This window comes from Haliotis asinina, chromosome 7, assembly GCF_037392515.1.
Source record: "Haliotis asinina isolate JCU_RB_2024 chromosome 7, JCU_Hal_asi_v2, whole genome shotgun sequence".
Classification (NCBI taxonomy): Eukaryota; Metazoa; Mollusca; class Gastropoda; order Lepetellida; family Haliotidae; genus Haliotis; species Haliotis asinina.
Window position 1 is genome coordinate 60,122,926 of NC_090286.1, and position 11,944 is coordinate 60,134,869.

General features: G+C 40.8%; 1 protein-coding gene across 1 annotated transcript; it reads left to right on the plus strand.

Moving 5' to 3' along the window:
• Nucleotides 1-998: 998 nt before the first annotated feature.
• Nucleotides 999-3,809, plus strand: LOC137290525 (actin-2). Its single transcript, XM_067821539.1, has 2 exons — nt 999-1,277; nt 2,405-3,809. The coding sequence occupies exons 1-2, from the start codon at nt 1,152-1,154 to the stop codon at nt 3,407-3,409; spliced, it is 1,131 nt and encodes a 376-aa protein (XP_067677640.1). The 5' UTR covers nt 999-1,151; the 3' UTR covers nt 3,410-3,809.
• Nucleotides 3,810-11,944: the final 8,135 nt, after the last annotated feature.

Genomic DNA, 11,944 nt, shown 5'->3' on the forward strand with positions numbered 1-11,944 from the left:
CTGTCTGGTTTACAATTGAAAATTATTATCAAAAGACTTCAATAATAGATCATCCGGTTGCTTTCATTTCACTTTGACACACTTAAAATATTTACTCATATTTGTAAACATGCAATTCTGAAAAAATATTTTATAGAGAGGGGAAATTATTTTCCAACCTCAAATCGACCTGATTGGTTCAGCCGGAAAGATCTTACAGATCAGGATGGTGTTAGTATGATAAACAGCGTTTAATACATCGAATCACCGGCAACGCAATATTTTCCGTAATTGTACACGTCGTTGTAAGAGCGTAGATGACAAGTTGCTATCTGATAGCCACAGAGCTTCCTGTATACACTCAGGAAGTAGATCTCCCCCAGCACCGACTCGATCACAAACAACCCACGTCAGTATTGCTGTAGGGAAATAATTCAAGGTCTTCTGTATCACTGATTTCATACAAAATTATATGTGCGTTAGTGTCATTACCAATGCGCATGTGAGATACGTTTAGATGTACGACTTTAATGCCCCATCAATAAAACAGTCAGTTTTAATTTAATTTATCAACAAAAATGTGAGGGAGAGTTATGTTCTTCCTGAGACTTAATTATCACCTTGATTAAACAAGATTTATATAAATACATTCCAAATACAAAATAAAATCCTTAAATATTTCTGTTTGAACGTTTATTAATTTTTAAATCTAAAATATGACTCGACGAAACCAAATGTTTCTACATACCGATCAGATCAAAGTTTGACTACTTTGGCGTACACTATTATGAAATACCTCAATACAAATACATACACAGTATATTGTTAACATGTGTAGGTATGTTGGGCAACTGACGTATGTAACCCAACCTAGGAGCAAATGGCCAGATTGGGCCTGAGGTCACTCTCTCTTACCAGGGGGCAGTGTGCTGTCACCCAGCTATTGTTGGGCTCAAGCGTGTTGACGATGGAAAGCCCGTACACCATACCATATATGGCAGAAAGCATTTCCTTATTTGGAGAGTGTGTCTGGATTTCCTAGAAGCCGCGATCGAACGCGTTATAAATAGATGTCATGTGGCAGGTTCGGTCTCAGTTGAACGAAAGTCAGCGGCCGGCGAACTTGTGTGTGAATTCTGTTTGTGTTTCAAGGGAAAATTTAAGTAATCAAAATGTGTGACGAAGATGTTGCTGCGTTGGTTATCGACAACGGCTCCGGCATGTGTAAGGCTGGGTTCGCCGGTGATGACGCCCCCAGAGCTGTCTTCCCCTCCATCGTGGGTCGTCCCCGTCATCAGGTTTGAAATAGTTTTATCATTTGTTTAAAAAAGCCCCGTTGAACCGATTTCAGATGTTGGCCATTTTGGTTTGAAATCCACCCCTCTGTGTGTGTGTTTTTACATTATCTATCCAGACGAAGCTACTTTTCATTTCTTTATGATAAGCATACCAAAAGGACGGATGTTTTTATATAACGATCTTGATCTGATCAAGTCCGTCACTTAGCTACTGATAAAGAGGCTTAATAGTAACGATTTCTTTTGTGTAAGAACATGTGTCGTCCCCTTATGTTATCATGGACAACGCCCAGTTTCGGCTTCTTTGTCTTGATTAAATCAATATTTGCTGTTTCAATATATTTGCCATTCGGTATCAAACCGCGACCAGTTGTGTTGAAATCGGCATGTTGCAATAGGGAATTGTGGGATTGCACGATATACCGTAGATTGCTGGGGCTTTATTCTTGCATGGCCGTCATGATTTGCCCTCGAGCATTAGAGACGGTTTTCACGTGGCCGGTGTGGATTTCATCTGACACGCCCCCTGATAGCCTCCATTGCTGGTCATGTGACGTACCTCATGCGATAACGCTACATTATAACGTTTGGAGATTTTAATTGTATTCTTTATGCCAAATATTTTTAAACCCCCTAATTTTCTGTATCGGGTTATCACATTTATTCGGAAACTTTGTTTCTATTTTCTATCAGCGAGGAAGCTTATTATTTTCTTCCTACAAATCATTTTTGAATCCATGACTTAAGTTAATGTTTTGAATTAATCTCAGTGAGTTAATCTGCTGTTTGGCTAACGTGAATATTACCTTCAACCTGGAAATGATAGTCTGCCGGCCCGACAATCATGTGATGACGTCACATGTTTCACAGATGGCCCGCATACCTTAAAAGGGCATAAATGAAACGCTATGCATGAGCGTATTATAAGCGTCCGCGTTGAAATATTAACCATCTTTCCTTCTCTGATAACCTATAGTTGTAAATGTCAGTATTTAGAATTGATTAAAGCTTTATTGTCTTTTACGGCATTGATTGCCTTATATTCTGCTTTAGTATGGATTTTGATGTGACATGTTTACAGTAGCTCTTTGTCTGTATTCGCTGATGAGTTTTATCTTTGCTTCCAGGGTGTGATGGTCGGTATGGGTCAGAAGGACAGCTACGTCGGTGACGAGGCTCAGTCCAAGAGAGGTATCCTCACCCTGAAGTACCCCATTGAGCATGGCATCGTCACCAACTGGGACGACATGGAGAAGATCTGGCATCACACTTTCTACAACGAGCTCCGTGTGGCTCCTGAGGAGCACCCCGTCCTCCTGACTGAGGCTCCCCTCAACCCCAAGGCTAACCGTGAAAAGATGACCCAGATCATGTTCGAGACCTTCAACTCTCCAGCTATGTATGTAGCCATCCAGGCTGTTCTGTCTCTGTACGCCTCTGGTCGTACAACAGGTATTGTGTTGGACTCTGGTGATGGTGTCACCCACACTGTTCCCATCTACGAGGGTTACGCCCTTCCCCACGCCATCATGAGACTGGATCTCGCTGGGCGTGATCTCACAGACTACCTCATGAAGATCCTCACTGAGCGTGGTTACTCCTTCACCACCACCGCTGAGAGAGAAATCGTCAGGGACATCAAGGAGAAGCTGGCCTATGTCGCCCTCGACTTCGAGCAGGAGATGGCAACTGCTGCATCCTCTTCCTCCCTGGAGAAGAGCTACGAGCTTCCCGACGGTCAGGTCATCACCATCGGAAACGAGAGATTCCGTTGTCCAGAGGCCCTCTTCCAGCCATCATTCCTGGGTATGGAATCAGCCGGTATCCACGAAACAACATACAACTCCATCATGAAGTGTGATGTTGATATCCGTAAAGACTTGTATGCCAACACTGTTCTCTCAGGAGGTACCACAATGTACCCCGGCATTGCTGACCGTATGCAGAAGGAGATCACAGCCCTTGCTCCCAGCACAATGAAGATCAAGGTCATCGCTCCTCCAGAGAGGAAATACTCCGTCTGGATCGGTGGCTCCATCTTGGCCTCTCTGTCCACCTTCCAGCAGATGTGGATCAGCAAGCAGGAGTACGATGAGTCCGGCCCATCCATTGTACACAGGAAGTGCTTCTAAGTTACAGGACTCCTGAGAGTATTACCAAATTGTTATGCAAATAACCTGTCATGTCTGTGTTCAAATACACATACATAACCAACATGTTGGCGCCATCGCTCAATTTCGACCTGTGAACTATGCTCAACAGCCCTAATAAGACACTAGCCTGATACGAGAGTATCTCGGTGGCGGTGTCCTCGATCAAACTTGTACATGTTTTCATCTCTTTGTGCAATTGATCATATCCTTGTTATGTCACTTTTTTGAAGTTTTTTTATAAAAATATAAAAAAATACATTCCCGAATAAAAAAACAGAAAAAATATCACATTTTGTTTTGCCTTTTTATATTCATAAAGACTTGAATTGAGAAGGGGAATAAGCCAAAGACAGTTAAAATGGTCCTTGCGTCTAAACGAAATGAAAGTACATATGCACACGCAACATATACCCTTAAAGAAGTAGTGGAAGTGTACTTTCAATGTAAGATTGTGGAAATTGAGAGCTATATGGATTGAATCAATGTTGATACAATAATAATGGGTGTTTTACGTAGAGTATGCACGTGGATTTCATTCAAAGCTAAACTGTTCGTTCAGTTATCCCTTTATTTGACTGTACTATTTCAGGTTTACAATTTTCAGATAGTAGTGTGCGATTTGACTATATATATATATATATATATATATATATATATATATATATATATATATATACGCACACACCACAGTAAACCGAAAATTATTTTGGTAGAAGTAAACCCTGTACAAGGTCAAACAAGAAATAAAAATGTACACGGCAGATATTATTCGTAGATGTACTGGACAAAATAAGTAAGGGTGTTTTGGATTTTTTCTGGCTGATATTTTATCAGTATGTCAATAAATACATCATTATTCATAATTTCAAAATGTACAAATATCTCAGTACAAATAGTTTCTGTAGAGGCATAACAAACACGTCGAAAAATTGATTAAAGCATTAAAAAAATCTGCGTTTCATTTCTGCACTGTGCTCCACATATATAACTGCGTTGAAACGTGCGTATTTAACAGAAGATTAGCCCAGGTAAAGAATTCCTTAGGGATAATATACCTAGGTTCTTGCTGCCTTCCGAAAGATGCAATTTGGATGTTCTATTCCAGACAAAGACGAACGCCTTGTTCATATTGTTGAAACCCGGAGGCGACTAACGGGTCGGGTGGTCAGGATCGCTGACTTGGTTGCCGCATGTTATCTTTTCCCAATCGATGTTCATGCTATTTATCACTGGACTGTCTGGTCCCGACTCGATTATTTACAGACCGCCGCCATATAGCTGGAATACTGCTGAGTGCGGCGTAAAACTAAACTCACTTGGCGTGAAACTAAACTGGAGAAACCCTGAGGTCAAAGCCTTCACTCGTCAAACCGGAGACCCAGGTTCGATTCCCTACATGTGTACATTGTGTGAAGCCTGGTTGTCCCCCCCACCGTGGTGTTCCTGGAATATTGCAAGAAAGGCGGCGTAAACCTAAAATCACTCATTCAAACCCTGATACGTTTAAAGGTGCATGTAAACCAGTAAGACGATAGCTGTCCATGGACGAAAGAGCATGCGTGAGTTGTGCCGTTAGCCGTTTGAAAGAATAAGGTGTCTGCAAACATAGCACTACCCAAGAATTTTCGAAATTCTTAGCTAGATTCATTATTTCCTATCTCCCTATCACCGAGATTGTAGGGGTGGGGAGGAAAGGAGGCATTTTGCTCGTGTGCCATGCTGTTTGTGCGCATATATGTTGCGTGGGGGTGTATACAACATGTTTAAAGGTTCATTCATCAACTGAAAATTCCAATACTGAACAACCAAACCTGCGTTTATGTGTGAGATAAATACACATGTGAACGTCTGGGTTTCATACCATAAATTACAGCTCTGACATTAACGTACACTATACTGTCCATATGAGGGAATTATTTTGGTCTCGTGTTCACTCCAGGGACGTAAGTATGTTTCTTGTTCGCTCAGCAATGATATGAGGGTCAACGATCGCAGTATTTCAGTCTGATACCCTTGGTCGGTTCCTTTTGTGCCGCAGCTCGGTGATGTGAATGACACAAAAAGACTTGGAAAGACGTATTCATCAGCGGTGCTGTGCGTTCTCCATTCTCAACGTTCTCCATTAAAAGAAAGCTCTCTGCTACCCGGACTGCTGTGACGCGCACAGGACCCGGGCACCTGCCAGGTGGAAAAACAGGTTACCCCGTACCAGTCGTCTTACAACGTCACACATTAAACTATCAGTGCAAGACAAAAGGAATTTCTCAACACCTGTTCGTTGGTTAATGTATGCGTGCCCCCTCCAAAGCTGCACAGTGAAATTTCTGTGGTGGGTATTGTTATTTATATCAATGGCCATTTATAACACCTGGAGTCAGGAGAGGGAGGATGAGATCAGGTTGCATGTCGTGCTGACAAAACTGCACTTTGAAACTGGGTGTGCGGGTATGGCTACTTGTGCTCCCTCGATAATGATGATTTGGAGATTTAACGAGCGTTTTCTGACACAGTTTGCCACCCCGCCTGAGTCGTGATTTACTGTATACATAAATATTAGTATGATGTGATACACTTGTATATTGTAACACTATGCTCCTTCTAATCCCTGCAAACACGTCGTACAGCCTGCGCTGTCGTACATCGTACTCAGACAAACGGAAACCTGGAAATCACGACCGCATCAAAAAGAGACAGTCTGTGACGTCTTACTTAAAGTGATGCTGCCTACACCTCGCCATAAAATATAGAAATACGGTGTTATTAAAATTTCAAATTAAACGTCATTAGTAAATGTGATTGGAATTCAGTGTAACCAGAGTTGCTTGTAACCTTTATATTAAATTTCTTACGAGAAAATTCAGCTGAAAAGTAGGTCATTGTCTGAATAGGTTAATGAGACTCATGTTTCGATATGCTGTAAATAATCGAGTCCGGACCAGACAATACTGTGATCAACAGCATGAGCATCGATCTACGAAATTGCGGTGACATGTGTCACCTAAGTCATCGAGCCTGACCAACCGATCCTATCAGTCGCATCTTACAGCGAGCATGGGTTACTGAAGACCAGTTTAAACCCGGATCTTCACAGGCCACCCAACTGCTTCCGAGCCGTACTTCTTAAAAAGGCATGGCACCGTGTTTCACCTGCATTTGGCATGAGTAGTGGTGTCCCTGCCTTCGTCAGTTGTATGTCTAGAGTCTTACAAACTATTGGTCTTTCTATGTGGCAAAAGTAGAGAAACAGTGACGTTCATATTTACAAGCTTCGTATTTGTCAACTGAAATTCTTGCAGGTAATGACACGCAATGTCCGTGTGTTTCCAGGAACAACTTGTGATAAAGCTGTATAAGACCCTGCAGTTACAAACTGCTGTACAAACAAATTTACCACTGGCCAAAATTCCCAGCAAATTGGGTGATTTTCAGCATGTTATCGTTTCTGAAAACAAACGTGATTACAAATCATGGATCACCCACGACGCTCTGCACAATTTACCTACCTGGAAAACGTATGCGATGCCTTCTCTGAGTTAAAATATGCCTTAAATGTCGATTATTTCAAGAATGTGTTTACACCACACATAAGATGATCCCCAATTTTAAAAATCTCAAATGTTGTCTGGGACTGTGTGATACGAGTAGCATGTGTTACTTGTACGAGCGCTTCTTGCGGGTATGCTCGGTAGCTGAGTTACGCCCCTTTTCACCTATAGTATACTCTGTTATAATGTAGACGCGGAAATTTGTGGTGTCTCGCTTTTCCAGCTTTGACCAAGTCGAAAAGATTGTTACACAGCATACAATGGCTTTAACCACTAGCCTAGCCCACTGGCCCTGTCGGTGTTTCTGTATCACTGTTGTTACGAGAGTGTGTTTTCTGTAATTTGTATTATTATTGATTAAGTCATAGTTGTTATTGGGTCAGAATGTTTAGAAATTTGTGTTTTAGCGACACGCGTTTAAGGTAGCGCGTTAGAGTTGCCGCCCTTTGGGGTGTGTTTCGATCGCGACGGATCCATACTTCACTGGAATGCTTAAGAATCAGTGAGTGTATATGGTGGTTTGTGTTCACACGCACACACACACACACACACACACATGGACTTGCACTCAGAGTAATACGCCTACCCATATCTGTCTGCCTCCTCGTCAACGCCTGACCTACATGCAAGAAAACTCGCTATGAAAGGTTCAGCAGAACTGTTTCTCACTGCAAACCAATACTTCGGCGAGTTGGTATTATATTTGTGACGCGTTACTTTAGATTTGACTCATTTGCATTGTACTAGAAACATCTATTGTGAATCGTTGTATCTTGCTCTTGTCTACTCAATACATGGCATTGAATATTTTAGACTTGCCAATGTTATATGTTGCTGGTTCATATGGGATTTCTTAAACATTTTGTCACGACAAATTATTAACCGTGACACTATGGACAGCAACAGAGATTGGAACAAAATTTTCATCTGACAGCTGCTATCAGGACTTAGTGACTTGCCAAGCGAACGGCCCCGACTGACCTCTGAAAGCCCTCATCCAAAATCAAAAGATCTGTACCTTGCAACAATTCAATCGTCTGATCCGGTTTACTGAAGGCAAAAACGACCGTTGATAACTTGAGCCCACGGGTCTATCACTGCAAGCTGTATTTACTCCGAATACTGCCTGTGAATCTGACAAAATAAAATCGACCAGGTTACACATCATGACCACCCAATTTGGGCATGTTAGTCAACTCTTAACATTGCAGTAAAGGCACGCTTGATCTGTTACGCCATAATGCTAATGTTACCCCATCAGTGAGGTACTGCTTCAATCTGAATACAACAATATAGTACAGTGGAATTGCAGAGGATTAAGGACTAATTTTAATGAATTACAGCTATTAGTCCAAGATTTTGCACCATCAGCTGTCTGTCTACAGGAAACGTAACTTAAACAGACAGATACTTTTACTTTACGTCAGTTTGATGCATATCATTCTTTCTCACCTCCGGGTGATCGAGCCACCGGTGGATCATCGATCCTTGTTAAGCAGAATGTTATTCACAGCCCAGTAACACTAAAAACCGTTGCAGTGAGACTAACTCTTCATATTGCTATTACAATATGCTCACTGTATATTCCGCCTTCTTCCACACTTCATTTGTCTGATCTTCAAGCTCTTTATGATCAACTGCCGAAACCCTGCATTATAATGGGTGATCTTAATGGCCATAATCCACTCTGGGGTGGTACAAATACCAACACTAAAGGTAAAACAATGGAAGATTTCATCTCCAATAACGATTTGTGTATATACAACGATGGTTCGAGTACTTACCTGCATCCTGCAACCGGCACCTACTCTTCTCTGGATTTGCCTCTTGCAGACTCTACAGTACTTAATGAATTTGAATGGTCATTCCACAATGACCTTTGTGGAAGAGATCACCTTCCTACAATATTATCAGGAACTTCTCCAACTGATTCTGCATCTCACACACGATGGAATTTTTCCAAAGCAGATTGGTCCTTATTTCAAACCTTATGCACATCTAGACTAAGAGCCGAATGTTTCTTGGATATTACTGATCCTATTCAGGTGTTTTCTGATGCCTTAAATATAATTGCTGATGAGTGTATACCAAGGTCCTTTACAGATCCACATGTACGGAAGCCATGGTTTAATACAGACTGCAAAAATGCTAGGAAAGCAAGGAAAAGGGCAGAGAAATATTTTCGTCATCACCCAACTGTCCATAACTTAAATAAATTTAAAATACTTAATGGCACGTCGTACCTTCAAGCAAAACAAACGACAATCCTGGAGGAACTATATTTCAAAAATTAATTCACGAACGCCTATGTCCAAAGTATGGAACATGATTCAGAGAATAAAAGGCAAATGTTCACAATCGGCTGTTCACCATCTTAAAGATGGTGAGAATTTAATTACGGATAAATGTAAAATTGCAAATAAGATTGGCGAAGCTCTTGCCAAAACTTCTTCATCAGCAAATTATGTTCCTGAGTTTCAGAGATATCAGAAACAACAGGAAAAGACAAAACTTAATTTCGAATCAAATAACGGTGAAGATTATAATGAAGTGTTTTCATTACATGGGCTATATACTGCTCTTGAGGAAGCTCATGACACTGCAACGGGTGATGATAATATACATTACCAGTTACTGAAACACTTACCTGAGCCATGCCTGGTCACAGTTTTAGGCATATTTGATAAAATATGGACGTCTGGAAAATTTTTTCCTTCATGGCGTACTGCCATTGTAGTCCCAATACCCAAACCTGGCAGGGATCATACAGATCCATCGAATTATAGACCGATATCTCTAACTAGCTGTGTCTGTAAAACCATGGAACGTATGGTTAATAATAGACTAACTTGGTATCTTGAAACCAAAAACCTGATCACAAATATATATAAACAACATGCAGTATCGATTTTCTTTGATCTCGAAAAAGCTAATGATACGACCTGGAAATTCAGCTGGAAAGTATATCGCCTTCCCGTCTTCTTTCTTCTCCTCCCTGGCAATTGGTTAGGCCACAAGTTGACCTAACATTAACATCATTTAAAATATCAGAAACAAATTACTTACAATATAAACAAGAATATCATCAGTTAAGAAACAAATATGAAAATTACAAATCCTTATTCACAGACGGGTGCAAGAACGGTGACGCAGTATCTTGTGCCATGGTCATTGGATCCAGAACAATATCATCTGGACTACCGGATAGCAGCTCTATTTTCACAGCGGAAGGTAACGCCATATTAACGGCTCTTAAATGTATTGAAAGACACCCTAAATATAAACAGTACATTATCTGTTCAGACTCTCGAACAGATTTCACAAATTGCTGACGGCTGAGGGGATGATGTACATCCAGCTAGGGTCCATGCAGGTAGCAAAAGTACTCAGTAAGTCCCCATGGTCCCTAGTATGGTGATCTACCTTCAGTTGTTAGCAATCTATAGCCCATGTTTATCTTGTATTGTCCTGTATAGATTAATTGTTTTAGGTATAGTTACTATTTTTATATTCTCATCTGTGATGTTCTAGTTGTTTTACTGTCCTTCGTTGACAGGTTTTATAATAGACATATATTTCATTCCAGTATTAAATGTTCTCGTCACGATATGGCTGAGATATTGCCGATGTGACGTTAAATATTAACTCACTCACTCACTCAATCTGAATACAAAGAGAGGACTGACCACCCTTCCATTGGATTTCAAGACATTTCATTTCAGGTAATTCCCGATCATGCCACTGAAGGCATCGTGTATGAGATGGCAAAAGTGATAGTCCAAATGGGTTTTCTAATAACACAGCACCAAAACGTCGAACACTGGGAATTCCGAAGGGGCATTTCGCACTGTGCGACTGTTTCCGAATGCTGAATATCATCCTTTTTCTTACTCAACAGGATACGTATTTGGAGCGGTAGCCCTTCCATGCCCCATAGAACTGCTATAATGCAATCTCGAACGTCTATAAGACAATTATTAGTAATATTTATTTATTTATTTATTTATTTATTTATTTATTTATTTATTTATTTATTTATTTATTTATTTTTCTTTTGGCGGGGGGGGGGGGGGGCATTTTTCATTTTGGGGCTTCCTGTTTGGTTACAGATCGCAAAATTTTCAGACTTTCATCGTTGCGGTAGCGAGCAGTGTGTTTTTAAAAATGACATTTAGCGTAGCGTTTGTTAAGCAATTGCTGGGTTCGGAGTCCTTGGATGAGTGATCGTGTTTGGCACTTGAACTTGTGAGAGTATCAAGGACTTCAGTCCTTCCCCACAACGAAGCACATTCGATAGATGTAACCTCACCTTAGACAAGTGAGATTGTTTAATAATGTTCACCCACCAAAAAGATGGGTACCAAGTGGGATAAGTCATGTGACTGTTAACCTACTATTAATCTGACAGGCAACTTGGGTTAACCGGGGTATTAATGATCACGTTGTGCGCTCTGAGCTGGATAAAATGTATTGTTATTATTATTTGTGGCATCATCCATTAATCACTATGGACACCGTATTTAAACTACAGAGAATGTTAGTCTCCAGGCTCAACACTCCTGAATTTCAATGTGGATCATGTATTAAACACACACGTCACACCATCACTGAAGAGCGAAGGTAAAAGCGCCCCAGACGCCCTCTTGCATAACGACTTCGGGGCCAACACTATACCACAGTCACCGATACAGCGATATATTAGATATATTCTAGTTATCCAGGTGTGCAGTTCATGTCTGACTTCAGCAACCCCCCACCCATATTAATCCGCATCCACACACAAATAATAAAAATAATAAAATGTTAGAAAACTAAAACAACGATATGAATGCAATCAATATATCTCGGATTACGCATGTCAAAGTATTACCCATAGTACACAGAAACTATATAAAAACTGCACTCAGTGGTGTGGATGTCAGGCTCATGCCTGTTAACAGAACACGAAAACATGTTAAGAGGGCGATAT

What these genes read in the sequence shown, in the direction of transcription:
- LOC137290525 (XM_067821539.1), top strand. Translation starts at nt 1,152, where the DNA reads ATGTGTGACGAAGATGTTGCTGCGTTGGTTATCGACAACGGCTCCGGC. An exon ending in TGGGTCGTCCCCGTCATCAG is followed by an intron (nt 1,278 to 2,404) that starts GTTTGAAATAGT and finishes CTTTGCTTCCAG; the next exon opens with GGTGTGATGGTCGGTATGGG.